This window comes from Calonectris borealis, chromosome 3 (genome assembly GCF_964195595.1).
Source record: "Calonectris borealis chromosome 3, bCalBor7.hap1.2, whole genome shotgun sequence".
Taxonomy (NCBI): domain Eukaryota; kingdom Metazoa; phylum Chordata; class Aves; order Procellariiformes; family Procellariidae; genus Calonectris; species Calonectris borealis.
In genome coordinates, this window is record NC_134314.1 from 5,217,199 (window position 1) to 5,236,109 (window position 18,911).

An 18,911-nucleotide genomic window follows, 5' to 3' on the forward strand; every position below is an offset into this window, starting at 1 on the left:
GAGACCTTTTCCAAGAGGTAGCTCTGGAAGATCAGGTAGTTTAACACAATGAATATGGTTTGTTCCATGATAGAAAATGGTCCTGATTTCATTCACTGTATTACTATCAACATAACGTCAGACCAGGTGGGGCTGAGCAGGGCAGTGAAGAGAGCGTTACCTCAAGCTTAGTGACCTCCATGTGTTAAAGAGGGCTATCGGCATCTAAAGTAGCAGTCTTTAGTCTTCACTAGCCCGTGGGCCACTGTTCTGTGCATGGCAGCTGAACTGCTTCCATTCAGGGTGGGTGGATTGCTTGATTACAAGATATAGATGCTCTTGATAACACTGGGAGCTTCTACTGGACACCAAAGACTTCTGCACTGTAGACATTAAGGGCTCTATTTAGCTACCCACACATAGGTAGTACCCAAGACATCCATAATAACTGGCAGATACAACACAGTAACAGAGACCTGTGTGCTTCTGGAGCAGCAGCTGGTAACCAAGCTGGATAACCCAGTTCATCTCAAACGGCAGTAGGTGCCTATGTTTGGGCAACCATATCAAGCCACTGAAGTTGGATGTCTGAATCCAGAACGGAGTTTCATTTTTACACTAGGAATTGTAGAAATAATTTTGTTCTTTCCCCTTATTTTTCCTCAAGACCCCACTTGTGGAAGATCTCACCAGTTCTGCCAAAGGCACATTTCTATGGGCTTCTGGCTCTGTCCCAGAGTGGACAGTGGCAACACAAACAGGCAATGGCATTCCGTTTCTTTCCATAGGCAAAGCTTGCAATGAGTGATTTCACCACCCTGGAATTTCAGTGTTGTTTTTCGTGACAGCATAACGTTCCACCACTTTTTCTGGTGTCATAACTCACAAGCACATGAGGCAGGGCAGTTGTGAAATTACTGAAATTACAAACCTAGAGCTTATATATGCCTAGCGAATAATTGAAACTCCTGACAAATGACTGAAGTACAGTACCTACTATCAGATACATGGAAGCATGGCTGGGAAATACCATGCTAATATTACGATGTCATGGACCTGTGTCTCCTGTAGTATCTGGACAGGGCTGGTCTGCGACTCACTGTTCTCCTTCCAGGCAGGAGAGGGCAGTAGTAGCACACACATTGACCCATCTGTCCCTGTTACAAGCACTCTGACTGCATCCTTGTATCATCGACAGACCTCTCTGATCAATTTGCTGGTGCTTTTAACTGATAAAGGGGGGAAAAAGTAATTTGGTTCCTTCCAAGCGCAGGATAACCCCTTACGAGCCCAAAGTTCGTGGGGGTTAGAAGTAATGCATGCCCTCGACTCTCCACTTCAGTAGTAAGGGAGGGTGAGAAAGTAGATATGAAGTGGTGAGAAAGAGTAGTGAGGCTCTTATGTGTCTCTCAGTCGGACAGCCTTTGGACATAACAGTTACCCACTCGTTACAACCCATGGCAATGTGATTTCTCCTTGCAGCCAGAAAAGAAGGGGGAAGATTTGTATCATTATGGTCGAGTAACATTTTATAAATGGGGCAAATCCTCCAGCTGGAGCAACTAACAATCTTAACTCTGGCTTAGGTTGTACTGCCCGGCAGTACAACCAGCTCTTACATAATTAGAGGGGCAGATTGTTAATGGGCTATACGGCCCTGGGGAGACACAACTTGCAGAGAGGGGCTGCTTCTTGCCTGCTGGTTCATTCTCATGCCTCTGAAAACCCTTGGGCCCTTAAAACAAATGTGGATGTAGGTAAGAATAAGATCGTATTCCACTTATATTATTCCTTTTAATCTACAAGGGACTTAGGAGCACGATGCGTGAGGTCTCTCATCACCTTCACAACCAGCAAATGTCCCCTGAGCCACATGGTGCTCTGCTTATCACCCCAGGGAAGGATCACGGGCTATATTCATGGGATTTGCAAGCCTGAGATGTTTCAATGCATGTCCTCTCTGGGTCCCCTTCAGGGCGAAGAGATCTGGATACAAAAAGGACACCAAGGCCAGAAATCCTGTCCCCACAAATAGACAAAGCAGAAGGATATTGGGATACAAAGGACAATCCTGTGGCTGGTCAGCCTTCTCTCCTACTGCAAGGTAATTCCTCTGTGTTGGATATATCCCAGCCTGGATGATTCCCAAACATTTCCAGCACGGGGAGAAAGAGGCAGATGATGGTTTGAGAGCTCTGGTTTCTGTCCTCAGCTCTTCTGCAACCTCACTGTGTAACACGGCAGTAAGCGCAGGAAGAGTATGATTATATTCAAGGCCACCCCATGCAGGGATACCACACACCTAGTGTAGGTCTATGTTGTTCTCTGCAGACTATTTATTCCTGTTTCCCATGGCTCATGAAGGCTAATTCCTCCCTCATCAAGGCTAATTAACCTAGATGAAATGTTATCCTAACATGATGTTACTGCTCCAGGGACGTGAGTGGCTTGTTTAGAGCAAAGTCTGGTGTCTCTGTGTGTCTTTAATGGCTTTAGCAAAGCTCTCCTGCCAGTGTATATTGTTCCAGCGCCTTTGACTTCAGGGGAACTCTTGCAATTTCCATCCAGAGAGGATCTGTTCCTCTGCAAACCAGCTCTCCCTCAGCAGACTAATGATAATTATCCCACAGTAACTAGTACTTCAGTATAAGCTTAAACGTCCTGCTCACACACAAACAAGAGACAAAGCCAGTCTCCATCCTATAGATTTTACCATGTAATAATGTCCCCTCCTCTCATCTAAACCAAAGCATCTGAGAAGATGTATGTGCTTCCTTAACCGCAGGCAATGAGAGCATAACCACTAAAACCTCATTGCAGTAAATAAGGTTCCTCTTACAGCATCTCTAAAGAGTATTGCTCTTACTTGCTGTCAGTGAGTACTGTTGTAATAGCATTCACTTCAATCCCAGCTCCGCACTCCCACTCCTCCCTCCCCCAACCCCCAGATCCAAAATGGAGAAGTGACAGACTGATTTTTTTTTTAGTTTCCCCTCCCTTCTTACTTTGTCGCTAGGATCATCTTTTTCCTTGCTGTCTGCTCTTTCTGTTCCATGTGCTGTCTGGCAATGTGCTCTCCTACTGCCTTGGCAGGGAACTCTGTTTCACAGGTGTAGCCGAAATCTCTGGCCAAATGTAATGCTTCCCCTGTGGGTAAATAAAATGGGTCAGTTAGTTTTTAGGGTTATTATTATTATTATTATGCTTACAGAATTTCTTCCACTCTTAAAAAAAAATAGTAATACAATAATAAATCACTTTTGTAGACATTCATTGCCAATCTCAGTTACAGATCTCAGCCCATTTGACCTGCTCATGCTTAGTCATCAGATGGTGCCAGCCAGAAGATAGGGAGGTTATTCCTCTCATGAGAAAATACTCGTCAAGACACTTGGGTTTAACTCCCTCTCCTGCCACCAATGAGTACTGGGCAGCTGCTCAACTTCTGTAAGTCCAGTTCATCATTGATATTTAAGGCATGGAAATTAGTGGAAGGTAGGAATAAATCACTCTGAAGAGCTGAGATTCAGCCTTTGGTGTTTCACTTTCTATCTCTAAAGGAAGAATAGCCTTCTACTCCAGGAGAGAGCTGTGGGGATAACATACATTTCAGCGTATTTCCTTAGGGGTTAAGCCAGCAGGCACAATACAAGTGCCCCACACTAAAGATGAGCAGACCCCAAAGTAAAGCACAAGAAACAATCCTGTTTCCAAAAAAGATTGCAATCAAAATTGACCAGACAAAATAAAAAGGGATGATAATGACGATCACAGTTGATGTTTTATAGGTGGGGAAATCAAGGCAAAGGGAGTACATGGCTTGAATAGGCTTTATAAGAAGTCTGTGACAGGCGGACACTGAGCACCTCTCTACCTCACTACAGACACTGGACACCATAACCCAACTCCATGCTGGGTGCCAAATACCTCTGGAAGAACCTGTCCCTCTCCACTAGCTTAGAGAACTCAGCAATTTATTTTAGGGATTACTGAACGCTCTGGCCTGTGTGCTGTGATTCTGACAACCTTGCTGTGGGATTTATCTGATGAAACACAGCTGCCTGGAGTGTTAACATCTGTGCCTAAGTTAGTCTTTCCCTGGTGAGAAACAGGCACTTCCCGATAACACTTGCTCTCATCTCATCGTAGAAGGTAGAAATAGGTCAGCTACCAGAAGTGTATGCTGAAGCACATCTGCATGAATAACTGAGAGATGTGCTCCAGAATAGTTTTGGAGTAGGGCGTTGCAGGGTTTTTTATTTTATTTTTCTTTTTTTCAGAGTTGTGTATTTGGTTGCCTTGGTGGCTCTTTGGAGACCAGGCTGATGCTCCAGGTGAACAGTTAGGAGGGGTGGAGGACCTGCAACCTTTCCCTTTGAGAACATGTGCAGTGGAATTCCTCTGGTTAAATGGAGACAAGCTAGCACTTGAAGCATGTATCATCCCATACTAAAGTAGAAGGCAAAAGTGGATCACAGGAATTACAGAAAAGTCCAGGTTAGAAGGGAAATCTCTGAAGGAAATCACCTTCTGTTGAAAGCATGGCCTTAGATTAGGTTATTCATGGACTTTTCAAGCCTAGACTTGAATATTTCCAACCCTGGAGATTCCACAGCTTTTCTGAGCAACCTAATCAAATGTTTAATTATTAATTTAATTGCTAATCACCCAGAAGTGCTGATTTCTCCCTATTGACTACAAGGAGACAGAGAGGACAGATACAACTACAATAGAGATGATGAGACGAATCCCATCCCCAGAAAGACCAAGTCTGGTCTGCACAGACCTGGCCAAGCCAAGGAAGATGGAAACTTCCATGGGAGCAGTGGTCCTGTGCCAGGAGCAGCATGAGGCCTAAGGAACTACACACACTGACCTCTATTCCAGACTCTATTCTCCACCTTTTCAGAGTTTATTGTCTCCCCTTATATCATTGGAGTTTTTACCAGAAAAATACCTTTCGTTTCTACAAGTAAATACTTTGTTGTGTTTTTATCTGACCTAATTGGATTCAGGTACTAGTAAAATACATGCACTATCCCAGGGAATTTGTTTGCTGACACCAGTCAAAAACAACCTTTGCAGCTGTAACCAATTTTACGTGCAAAAATTGAAGACCATACTCAAAATCATCTGCATTATTTGGATTTTTTAAACATGATTTCCAGTATGCCTAAAAAGAATAAGAAGTTAACAAGCAACCACCATCCCTTAGTTGAAAGAAGAAATGATTCCCACTTAGTTTACATCTTCTGGAAAATGAAAATAACTTTCAGTGAAATTAAAATGGATTTTAGTGGTACGTTAACAGTGAGTCAGAATGAACGGGCATATAGCTGCCAGTTTTGTATCTAAAATGTCTATCCCAGACTTCTTCATGGATGAGAAAGGGTGTAAATTTAAACCATAGCTGCTGAATTTTTGTAGAGTTGTTTCAAAGTTTTTATTTCAGCTACGCTTTTACTCTTCCTTAAATAAAGACTTAAAGAGTAAGTTAACTGCAGAACAGTACCAGGTTTTGCTTTTCAACCAAACTCCGTTAAAACACTTGATAGGTTTGTTTTCATGCCAGCGTGGAAAGAAGATAAAAGCCAAACCCATTGAAGCTGTCATCAGGTAGAATTACCATTCTCCAGACAGCTCTATCGTGGTCCAGTCAGACCCAAGTAACAATGCAAGGAATGTAGTCAGCAAAGCATTTAAGCATTTAGCCATTGGAAAAGTCTTGGTTTCTTCAAGAGAACAAAACTTTATGTGATGAAATGTAGGCATTTATTTAACATGGTCAACAACAAACTGAAATTTTTATGTTTTTACTTAATGTCAAAAAGAAAGGGAATGAAAATATGAATTATCATTAAAACTTATCTTTCCAAAGATGGTATATATTATTTACTAGAGCTGAGAAAATTATACTAAACTGTTTTGATGATCTGAGAAAATTATACAAAAGTATAAAACTTGTCCATTTTACATGGAGGTGGGATTGTGATTGAATGCTAATGGTATATGAAGAGATAAAATCATAAGCAAAATGAAACAAAATTACTTATATTCTTGGGGGTATATATAGGTAAAAATGTATATACAAATGTATCTACTGTGAAAAAATATATCTACAAATTTTTCAAATGTATTTTTAAAATATATTTTTACTGGAAATGGAAAGCTGATATATATCAGGAATGCACATTATAAGTATGCATATGTGTTCATGCACTTCCATATGATGTAAGGAATAGGCATTCTAAATGACAACAACAAATTCTAAATAAAAATAGAAAACCGCACATGAAAATGCTCTGCAGAACATGATTTCTCATATCTCATTGTTGAGCAAAGATCTCATTTTGAACTGGGACCAAATGATGAGGTATTTAGAAGTGGATTGTGTTATACTTCTATACATATTATTTTTTGTGAATCTCAGTGAGTAGAGGTCCCTTGTATTACTGCACAGTAGGAAGTAAGTCTGCTTGGTGGGGGAAAGTAGTTTGTACAAAATATCATAAAAGATGTTCTTTCTTTTTCTACATCATAATTTGGACAAACATTTATTCTAGGGGAAAATGTGGAAATGTTGGAAATATGGATGAACTGACCTCTTTTCTCTCACCTTAGATTTGCCACCTTCTGCTTAGTTATTATTTGTGTCAGGGAGGAATCACACTAAAGATAGAAACCCATAAAATCCCTGGCTTTTATAGCCAGTTGCCTTGTTTCAATCTAAAATCAAATTTCACTATGTGCAATATCCCCAGCTCTTTCCTCCTGGCAAAGACAAAGAATGGGTGTTGGGGATTGTCGACTCTTTCTCCTTAAATCCAGCACACGGCTTTGCAGCTATAGGCAGCGCTGCCTTTCCTATATAATTTGACAATTGACCAGAGAGCTTTGCATGATGGAAAAGGACAGTTGCTGAAGCTGAATTGGCAGAGACAGCTCTGGAAAGCCTCAGTGGAGAGACCAGCCCGCGTACCTTGACAGGCTTCTGTGGGCAGGCGCAAGGAGCAGCGTGGGCGTCTCCTGGGTCTAGCAAGAACGAGAGATGCTCCTATGCAGAGTGAAGGCAGAAGCTGTGTCCCAGGAGAGGGACATTCAGCATGTGAACCTCCTCCTCTCTCCTCGGCTTTGCCTCCTCTGGATGCTCTACCCAGCAGAAATGCTACCCAGGGAAAGGAGGGACAGGCGGGAGGTGGAAGGGAAGTTTTTTCTATTTGTAGGGTGAGAAGGGAGGAGGAACAAGTGGAAGGATATTTAAACAAAGGCTGGTGGGGGAGAAGTGTGACAGTTGATAGCAGGGTGAAAAAAGTAACCACTGACCTATTTTTCTCAAGAATTTTTGTCCTCAAATAATGAATGTAGTCAATTCTATGTCTAGTAAATTTAGTGTCTTATTAGGTTTGACAGGAAAACATTTCTAGATTTTTTGTAAGTGCTTTTTCTGATTTTTGTAAATAATCTGATGGTTTTAAATTCATTCATGCATTGGTTTTACCTACATCTGCAATAACATTTATGCTATGTCTCTGCCTTATAAGTGACCTGTCCAAACAGATGGGGACATCTCCCCTCTTCTCACATCCTTCCTTGCTGCTGCTGTGGAGGCTTTTGACTCCTTTGAGCCATCAGTAAGGCTTAGCCTTGGCAATGCTATTTATTTAGATGTTTAATGGAGGAGCCTTTATTGTATTAGCTAAGATGTAGGAATTTTCCTTTTAGAGCTGGTAAGAAAATGACCTTTCCCTTCATCTGATCTAGGCACTAGAGGGCATCCCTCACCTACAGGTTGCACAAAGCTGTGTCCCATATTGCTGTAGAGAGTCTTGCAATGCTCAGCTCATTCTCCCAGTCTGTCTTTCCACCTATTGTGCTGATTTATGTGGATGACAACATAAAGAACAGAACTGATCTGTCAAACAGTTCCTACTCTGGGCCCCGGAAGTTCCTACCAAAGACACTAAAGATGCAACCTGACCAAAACAAGAATAACAGTAAACACCCAGCAGCCCTGCAGAACCCCAAAAGAAGTAAGTTTGCAGAAAACAAGGGGTCATAGAATAATTTTCATAAAGTCTGGATCTTCACATGACCATAACAGCCTAGAAATTCACGCAGTTCCTCTGTTGAACTTAGACTAAAATAATTGAGTTTTGGGGAGTACTGCTATTTAAAGGAAGAGAAGACTTAGTCATGCCAGAGACTTTCAAGATGGCTCAATATATCTAATCACCATACAACTAATTTTGCCTTTTCTTACCTCAAACAGATATTTAAGAGGCTGAGCACCTTCTTACCTTACAGAGATATTAAAGGCCTCGATACTTTGAAGGCTGTGAGGACCTTTAGTAATGATAAACTTAAAACCATCTAATGTAATCAAGAGTGACACAATCCTGGGTCCTTATGAGAAATCCACAGTGCACTTGATATTTAGGGATTTAATAAGACTAATAAATCGTTATGTCAATTAGTATATCGACATCACACAGAAAAAGCCAATGCTGTTTTCTTACTTTTTTCTTCTCCTCTAAAATCTGGCATAAGAATAAGCCTGTGTCTTTCCATTTCTGCCTCCTCCAGCAGCAGGAGCCATTGAGGAATGGGTTTTTCTTGCAGGAACTATGCTACAATTTAGTACTACTTGGAAATAATATCTGCACATACAAAGGGAGGACAGCTTATACCACAAAAAATTCAATGAGCACTGCCAAGTTTGACCGAGGATTGGTTACATAAACAGAAAATGAGCTTCATTTTATTTTCTGTTGGAATGTTAATGCACATGGTGGTGCCTTTCCCAAAAATTCCAGTAGCAAAATTCATGATTAGGATGTCTAGGCAAAGAGGTCTCTGTCAAAATGAGATCAATCTCCTCAGTATGTATCTTTAGGACTCACATTAAGGCAGTCCAAGCACAAAAGTAATACCATAAGCTTAATAGTAAGTTAGTTATTGGCTTTGAGGGGCAGGGAGGCAAGCACAGCTCCATCCCTGGGAAAAAGGAACCTAACTGTGACTTACAGTAAAGGTACTTTGCCATCAGTCCCAGACCAGCAGTTGAAAGAGGGCTTCCTCAGTCTCAATCTCTTCTAATGAATGAGTAGCTGGCCACATAACTCTGTTTATTCTTCTCTGCTAAGAGCCAAGATTCATGAAAGACTGTGAGTCCTCTAAACTGGGGGAAGAAAACTCCCTTTTCTATGGCTTTCTCTTTATTACAAGCAGGTGTGATATGGACACACCTGTATTTCAGAGAAGCCCCATTGTACTTCTGTGTGCTCAGTGGCCCTTGAGCACCTTAGTCCCTCCTCTTAGATGGATGAAAAACATCCATTGTTGTGGATTCAGCACTATTTCTCCATCCTTTAGGATATTAAAAACCTGACTAGACAAGGTCCTGAGCAACCTCTTCTAATTGACCCTGCTTTGAGCAGGAGGATTTGACTAGAAGATTGCCAGAGGTCCCTTCCAGCTTCAACCTTTCTGTAATTCTGTGGTAATATGTGTTGAGACCTCAGCCTACTTGCCTAGATCTGTATGGACCTTTCAGGTTATGATCCTAGAAGGTGTTGACCTTTAGGATGAGCTGAGTGCTCTCAACATCAAGGAGGAGGGATCTGAAATTCCCAGAGCTGCTACTTGCAGCCAGACAACAAATCAAGTACTTAGTGGATTCATCCAGAATAGAAGAGATTCAGGTAGAGTTTCTTCCCTTTGCCTGAGGGGTTTGAACCTGCATCTCCCAGCTGAAGGTTTGAAGAGCCAGGCAGTATTTGGTGAATGATATTTAAACAACAAATAAAGGCCAAGAAAATATCTCCCGGGCCTGTCTAGAGTTTATCTGAAAACAGATTTCATTCATTTATGTGGGGGGGGAAAAGTCTTGTCTAAATATTATGCCTTCTTATGGGAAAAAAAAAAATCACATTTTTGGATCAGCTCCAGGAAATTCACAAGTTAAAAAAAAAAGGAGGATAAACAAACCTACTTATAGAGTTGGTATATGACATTCATCTCTCTCACAAGAACACTTGGATCATCGATTTATAAGTCAGATCCCAGCACAGAAAGCACAGATCAATGCTGAGGAAGCTGCAGGACCAAACCACTTGCTGGGAGCCAAGACATCTCGGAGTGAACTTCCATTTTGCTGCTCGTTTTGTCTGTGACTTTAGGCAAGTCAGTTTTCCTCTTTGTACAAAATACAGATTATGATATTTAACACTGTGGCTGACAAGTGTTGTATACAAGGAAACATTTTAATTATGTTTATATTATATTGTAATATTATAAACCCTACCTTCTACCAAGGAAGTCAAGAGTGTGACATTTGCTGCTTTTCTTCTTCCTGCAGGCAAATTCAGTCCCAGTCTGTCTAATTTTTCTCGCAAGCAGCGTCCTCCGTTCTTGGATTTTGCTCTATCACAAGAGAACAATAGGAGAGAGAAACTTGTCTTTATTCTGCACTTTTTTTCCCATGTTAATATAAGTCTAGAAATTGTACACACCTTATTGACAAATGTGTGGGGTAATGCCTGCACTAATGACATCAATGGAAAATCTTTCACAGCTGTATTCTTAACGTCCTGCTTGCACAGTGCAAGTCTTTCACGTTGGTCCTTTGACAAAATTAGGCATTTTAATGCCTGTCACAGGGGCATCAGATCTTCAGACAGCTTTCCACCTAGTGGAACCCATGGTCCTGATTTGGGCACAGAGCCTGGGATTGCAATGATTGAATGTAAATATTGACAGTGCAGTCGCTTATATCTGATTTAGCCACCCCAGGCTCCCAAGACAATCAAGAGAGAAACATGAACTTCTAGAGTGATATCAAACAGATATCTAGAATGAGGGGACTTTACCCATCTCTCTCACCTCACTATAAAAGCCAGATGGCTACTCAAATGTAGACATCTATGTGGAACCCAGCTCCAGCTATCCCTCTGTAATTTATGTAGAGACCTGGGTACTTAGAAATGTAGTCTACAAAGCCCAATACTTACAAGGAAGAAGGATAAGGCAATAGGAAATGCTGAAGCTAAAATCCCAGCCGTCATTGGTTATCTATGTCCCTATCCCAGATGCCTATGTCACTTTGTTCTCACAAAAGTGTTCCTGGTGCATCCCACACCTGCTTTTCTGCAGTACCTTGGCAGTTGAAGCATTTGAGACATATCCACTTATGCAATAGATGTAGGTTCAATTTCTTGCTCAGCTTGAGGGAATTTTAACCTGTGTCATTTAGACGAATGCAGCAGCCAGCTGGCAGCAAATAACTAATGTTAAAATGCTTAAACATTGAGTAGAGCAGTGACCGGAACCCAGATCTCTCCCATCCCAAAAGAATGACCTGATCATTAGATAATAGAGTCATCACTACAGTTACACCTTTGCTTTTGTCCAATAAATATTTGATACACCCCAAATGAGACTGAGGGGCCCTCAGCTTAGAATCACCAATCACTGAGTATTAAGCATGTCTAACTAGATGTTTTGAGGTGCAGGTTCAAGTTCCTTCAGGCAGAGGAAGGAACCAAACTTGGAATACCACCATTTGGATGGTCATTTTTACACACTAAGAGATACCACAACTTTGACCATGTTGTATGTCAGGAAATGTCTTCTGAGAACATTTAATTCTGAAGAAAAACTAGCTGAGGAAATACCTAGATGGTGACTGCTGGCAGGATGCAAAACCAACCCTGCCAGGTCTCAGGCAAACCATGAATGAGATTTGGTTTTGCTACATCTCTGCTGGTCAACTACAGAGTGTTTGATTCTGTTCTCTAGTTGTGACACCTACAGGCAGAGCCTGACCAAATCTATTCATTTACACTCTCTGCTTCGTAAAACAGAATTAGCACAGCCAAACTGCTGACTGGGACTAGTCCCTGGCTTTTGCGAACTCCTGAACCATGCCCAGGGTTGATCTGGAAGAGTGATATTTGGTCTGGGACAAAAACTTATGGGGATCATTCTAGCATGTTAACAGAAGAGAGAAATGAGTCCCCACGTTCAGGCTGATGCCCTTGCATTCTTAATAGCTTGTACTGGTATTGATGAAGCCTGCGGTATGAATATTTAAAGTGAATATTTCTGTGACCATTAGTTGAAGGCCTCTCCAAGGTGAAGCAGTAACAGACGAAAACTTTTGTGGATGTAGATTTTGGATTTCAACGCCTATAGAGGCAGGTAAATGGGGCTTATGCCCCTGAAACAATTTTACAATCTATAGTCCTTACTCTGCAAGATGGCTCAAGACAGCTCTTGGACTACTACATATCTTAGAATATCGCAGATTGGTTAAAATGACTTTCAGTATAAGGATCAGCGTGGCCTTCAGCAACAGCAGTGAAATAGCCAATGACTTTCCAGCTAATTTTGATCAAAGGGCATTCAAGTAGCCTATGCCATCTAAGTTGACGCCTCAGGGACATTGCGACTTACATATGTTCCACTGAATTACAGTTGCCTCCTTGCTTTCCGCTTGTAATATGAGGCACAGTCTGCCACTTTCCTCTGCTACTGTTCTCTGCCGGTGTCTACTCTGGTCAGTGAAGGGTCAGAAGCAAAATCTTACCTAATTACTTGCTTCTCCTCCAGTATCTCACGAGAAAAATAAACCCAGAGTATTCTGCTAAGTCTATCTTTTCTGTACTCAAAAGGCATGCAAGGGAGAACGGGAGAAAAAGGCATCCCTACGCCTCCCTGTTTTAGTTTTTTGATGAGTGAGGGCTGTAACTACACTTGGTAAAACAATTTACTTTGAAATAGTTTCTCAACAAGAAGTCAGATTTGTAGCTCTAGTGAAATATTCCACATACTGAGGGTCTTTTTTTTTTTTTCATTCAAAACAAAGCAAAATGACAGCTATCCATCTCTGATGGGTAACTGAACTGAGGGTGTAAAAAAATAATCAGTTCACTGAAAAATGTAAAGTTTCTGTGAAAAATGTCAACACAATCTTCATTTTTCTCATTTACTGAAAATTTCCCTAGAAACAGTGTTCACTCCCAATCCATCTCCTTCTGTTTTCCCAAACTGTGACCACCTATCCAAGTGGGGAAAGAGAACAAAACCCATTTATGGAAAATAAAATTACAGAAATTACAGCACCGTCTAGGACTTGTTAGTCTCACCTTCAACTTACCTTCTCAAAATACCTCCTAAGAGGGAAGCGTTGAGGCATTCTGGTGGTGAAAGGCGCCTCTTCACCTCTGCAATGGTCACTTTGTACTTCGAAGTGGAACTGAGTAGAGATAAGCGACCAGGAACAGAGCAGAACAGGTCGGTGGGGTTAACAACGCAGGTGCCACCTATGAAACAAAAGAAATGTTAGAGCGGGGGAAACCTCATATTCCATGTTTTGACAAATTCAGTCATGAAGAACATGAATTCTGTTGTTTACTTGTGGTTGGTTTTGTTGTTGTTGTTTTTGTTTGAGTTTTTTGGAGTATTTTGGGGGTGGTGGTTTTGTTTTTGTTTTTAAATATTGCATCACATTGTTGTTTTGAGAAAGATGAATGGGTTGAAATTTCAGTCTGGGAAAAGTGAACTATTAGATCTTATAAGCTTTACAGTCAAATTAAATAATTATGGCTACCTCATTTGATTTCATGCTCAGTAAAAATTACATATTGTCAGTCTTTCGAGTCTTATATCTAACAACATAAGATAGAACCAGATTCAGGTATCACTCAGGATTTTAAAAAACGTAGTTGGTGAAAAATTTAGGACATTGGTTCTAATGAGAAATGTTCATTTTAACTCTCATAGCAGCGTTTAGGATAACAAAGATGCAACGGCACTATAGGTTTGCAGTGATTTGCAGCCAGAACGGCTTTCCACGCCTTTGAACTCTCATATACTCCTTCTAAAGTTAGGTCAAACCCTCAGCTGATGTTAATGATTGAAATCTATTGAGCTACATCAGTTTATCTCAGGATAGTTCTGGAATTTTTTATTTCTTGAAAGTGGCAATTGCTTGGCCTGGGTCTAAAACTGCTGAATGATCACCAAATCTTTCTATGAAGACTGTGATCAATAACTCCTCAGGCAAAATCAAGCTTTTAAATTAAAGTTAATATATGAGAGAGCAAGAGAGAAAACTTTCTCTGCAGCTGATGCAAGAGGATAGTACAAACTCCCAGGGAAAAAAAAAAAAATTCTTAAGGACTAGCACATATTTTACCACCAAGTGCAAAACACTTCTCTTTGACCTGCCTTCTCCAACCTAACTACAATAAAAAATAATGTGGAAGAAATAAATCTTACCACTGCATGCACAATTCTTCCCTGGGGGAAAGATGAGAAAAAAGAATGAGCTGCATATGACAGTGATATAAAATAACATAATTCAATGCACTACTAGAAGGAGTTCTGGTGTTTTCTGTGAGGACAATGATATAAAAACCTTCTTACGGCAGAATGAATCTGTGCTCGTCATTCATGTTTAAAGGAAAGATATTGTATTTTTTAAACTATCATATTAATTTCTTCTTTCCTGTGAACACCCTAATCTTTTTGCACTGCAAGAGCTCACTTTATTATGCTTAAAAATTTTAGTTTGTAATCTAAATTCTGTAATGTGAACAGAATAGAACTGAATAGAATAGAATAGAATAGAATAGAATAGAATAGAATAGAATAGAATAGAATAGAATAGAATAGAATAGAATAGAATAGAATAGAATAGAAGAATAGAATAGAATAGAGTAAAAACCCCAAAAGAATAACTCACTTTAGACAAGATCCTAACACTTTTACTTTATCTTCTTCCACATGTGATCCCTCTTAAAATTAAGGTGACTATGTATGTTCCAGTTTTAGCAGAGACAGTGGAATATAACTGAAGGATGAAACTTCATTAAAGGCAGACTATTGCTTGCTTACATAAGGCAAACAGAATTTCTTTCCAAATATTTCAGCTCTTGAAGGTATATTTAAACATTTGTGCTGACAGCAAAACCAGAAAAGAACATCTCTTGGTATAAATCCCAGATGGGTGAGATCCTAACTCAGTACAGCAGGGTATTTTATGACTTTTCTAATTATGCTACAGGGTAGATATTATTGTCCACTTCTCAGACAGAATATAGAGACAAATCATGCATCACCAAACATATAGACACTACAAGGGCACTTAGGCACATTTTTGCACAGCTCAAAGATACAATTCATGAGCTCATATACTCAAATATGAGCATATGTCGGGGGAGGGGAACCTTAATCCATTCCACTCCGACCAGTTTGATGGCAGGGCCAGCAGTAGATGCCCAGAGCCTGGAGAAGGATCACAGGTCAGCAGGAGAGCACCTGAAGAGCAGCACAGAGGAATTCCAGCCACTCCAGCCAGTAAGTCAGCTTCATCGGGGGCCCAACTTAAATGCCTCTATGCAAATGTACGTAGCATAGAGGAGTTAGAGATGTGCACACACCTGCAGGGCTACGATCTTCTTGGCATCACGGGGACGTGGTGGGATGGCTGCTATGACTGGAGTGTTGGAATGGAAGGACACAAACTGTCTAGGAAGGACAGGCAGGGGAGATGAGGAGGGGGTGTCACCCTCTATGTCAATGACTAGCTGGAGCTCATGGAGCTCCGCCTGGGGATGGATGAGGAGCCGACCGAGAGCTTATGGGTCAGGATTAAAAGGAGGGCAGAGACAGGTGATGGTGGGGATCTGCTACAAGCCACCCGACCAGGAAGACTGAGCGAATGAGGCCCTCTATAGACAGGTAGGTACAGCCTCACGTTCACAAGCCCTGGTCCTCATGGGGGACTTCAACCGCCCCGATATCTGTTGGAGGGACAACACAGCAGGGCATAAGCAATCCAGGAGGTTCCTGGAATGTGTTGATGGTAAATTCCTTCTCCAAGTGGTAGAGGAGCCAATGAGGAGAGGTGCTATGCTGGACCTTGTTCTCACCAACAAGGAGGGCTGGTGGGGAATGTGAAGCTCAAGAGCAGCCTTGGCTGCAGTGACCATGAAATGGTGGAGTTCAAGATCCTTAGGGCACTGAGGAGGGCATCCAGCAAGCTTACTACCCTGGACTTTCACCTCTTCAGGCCAAAGGATAAAGCCCTGGAGGAAAAAAGGCCCCAAGAAAGCTGGTTAATATTCAAGGATCACCTCCTCCAAGCTCAGGAGCGATACATCCCAACAAAGAGGAAGTCAGGCAAAAATGCCAGGAGACCTGCATGGATGAACAAGGAGTTCCTGGACACACTCAAACACAAAAAGAAAGCCTACAGAGGGTGGAAGCAAGGACAGGTAGCCTGGGAGGAATACAGAGAAATTGTTCGAGCGGCCAGGGATCAGGCTAGGAAAGCTAAAGCCCTGATAGAATTAAATCTGGCCAGGGATGTCAAGGGCGACAAGAAAAGCTTCTATAGGTATGTCGATGATAAAAGGAAGACTAGGGAAAATGTGGGCCCTCTCTGGAAGGAAACAGGAGACCTGGTTACCCAGGATATGGAGAAGGCTGAGGTACTCAACGAGTTTTTTGCCTCAGTCTTCACCGGCAAGTGCTCAAGCCACATTGCCCAAGTCTCAGAAGGCAAAGGCAGGGATTGGGAGAATGAAGAGCCGCCCACTGTAGAAGAAGATCAGGTTTGAGACCACCTAAGGAACCTGAAGGTGCACAAGTCCATCGGACCTGATAAGATCCATCCATGGGTCCTGAGGGAACTGGTGGATGAAGTTGCTAAGCCACTATCCATCATATCTGAGAAGTCGTGGCAGTCCGGTGAAGTTCCACTGACTGGAAAAGAGGAAACATAACCCCCATTTTTTAAAAGGGAAAAGAGGAAGACCCGGGGAACTACAGGCCAGTCAGTCTCACCTCTGTGCCCATGTGATCATGGAGCAGATCCTCCTGGAAACTATGCTAAGGCACATGGAAAATGAGGAGGTGACTGGAGGCAGCCAACATGGTTTCACTAAGGGCAAATAGTGCCTGAGAAATTTGGTGGCTTTCTATGATGGGGTTACAGTGTTGGTGGAAAAGGGAAGAGCAACTGACATCATTTGACACTGTCCTGCACGACATCCTTGTCTTTAAATTGGAGAGACATGGATTTGACAGATGGCCCACTCGGTGGATAAGGAATTGGTTGGATGGTCGCACTCAAAGAGTGCGGTCAACGGCTCAATGTCTAAGCGGAGACCAGTGACGAGTGGCGTTCCTTAGGGGTCAGTACTGGAACCAGCGCTGTTTAACACCTTTGTTGGTGACGTGGACAGTGGGATTGAGTGCACCCTCAGTAAGTCTGCCAATGACACCAAACTGTGTGGTGCAGTTGACACGCCTAAGGGACGGGATGCCATCCAGAGGAACCTTGACAGGCTTGAGAGGTGGGCCCGTGTGAACTTCATGAGGTTCAACAAGGCCAAGTGCAAGGTCCTGCACATGGGTCGGGGCAATCCCAAACACAAATACAGACTGGGCAGAGAATGGATTGAGAGCAGCCCTGAGGAGAAGGACTTGGGGGAACTGGTTGATGAGAAGCTCAACATGACCCTGCAATGTACACTTACAGCCCAGAAGGCCAACCGTATCCTGGGCTGCATCAGAAGAAGTGTGGCCAACAGGTCGAGGGAGGTGATTCTCCCCGCCTACTCTGCTCTGGTGAGACCCCACCTGGAGTACTGCGTCCAGCTCTGGGGCCCCCAACATAAGAAAGACATGGACCTGTTGGAGCGAGTCCAGTGGAGGGCCACAAAGATGACCAGAGGAGCATCTCTCCTATGAAGAAAGGCTGAGAGAGTTGGGGTTGCTCAGCCTGGAGAAGAGAAAGCTCCAGGGATACCTTATAGCAGCCTTCCAGTACCTGAAGGGGGCCTACAAGAAAGCTGGAGAGGGACTTTTTACAAGGGCATGTAGTGATAGGACAAGGGGTTGTGTCTTTAAACTGAAAGAGGGTAGATTTAGACTAGATATAAGGAAGAAATTCTTCATTATGAGGGTGGTGAGGCACTGGAACAGGTTGCCCAGAGAAATTGTGGATGCCCCATCCCTGGTTCAAGGACAGGTTGGATGGGGCTTTGAGCAACCTGGTCTAGTGGAAGGTGTCCCTGCCCATGGCAGGGGGATTGGGACTAGATGATCTTAAGGTCCCTTCCAACCCAAACCATTCTATAAATACAGAAATCTGGTGCCACATGCCTGAAATGTTTTTGGGTTTTTGTTGTTTTGGTGTTTGATTGGTTTCTTTGCTGTGGGGTTTTTTTTTTTTTTTCATATCTGAGGCAGGGCTGCACGGAAACCTATAAATATTTTCAATCAACATTTCAGACTTCTGGTCTGTCAGGTACATTTGTGAAGTGTGTTAACACTGAGTGGATTTGTTTGTTTGGCATCTCCTGTCACACAATACATATACACAGGTGTACATATATACGTGTCAAGAAAACAGTAGCAATGTGTACATATTTATTTACTTCAATAAGTCTGTACGTTTTATAATGAGTGAGACTGTACTGAAATCAGTGTCATATTAAAGTTTATCTTCCTGCCAGGTTAAGCCAGTGTGTGCACCATTTATACCAGATAAATAATTGTTACTTTAATCCAAAAACCTGTTACTCTGCAGTTGCTTCTACCCTAACCAGAATTTACTGGAACACTTCTCATTACTATTTAGTAGAACGTTGTTTACAGTCTACAATATTTAAAAATATCATGCCTATGCAACATGATCTTAAACAAAACAATTCCAGGTAAGCCAGGTATGAGTTAAAAGCAAAAGAAAACAAGCCTAAGTCATTGCTTTCCAGAAACATGGAGAATAAGTTGTGAATTACAAGAAGGTAAAATCCGTTACATATAATTTTTTCACTTTATTAATTATTCATTGACACAGCAACAGAGAGTGGTGTGGTGCTTTCTAGACGAAGCTATTTCTTTGTCACAAACTGCATGCA

At 42.0% G+C, this 18,911-nt stretch overlaps 1 protein-coding gene across 2 annotated transcripts in view; it reads right to left on the reverse strand.

Moving 5' to 3' along the window:
- TFAP2D (transcription factor AP-2 delta) overlaps positions 1-18,911 on the reverse strand; it is a 52,535-nt gene that overhangs the window by 19,488 nt on the left and 14,136 nt on the right. For both annotated transcript variants that reach the window (XM_075144883.1, XM_075144882.1), the window contains 3 exons: positions 13,136-13,301; positions 10,283-10,401; positions 2,985-3,126 (listed from right to left, as the gene is read on the reverse strand). In XM_075144883.1, coding sequence (XP_075000984.1) covers positions 2,985-3,126; positions 10,283-10,401; positions 13,136-13,301 — 427 coding nt within the window. The remainder of the gene's footprint in view (positions 1-2,984; positions 3,127-10,282; positions 10,402-13,135; positions 13,302-18,911) is intronic.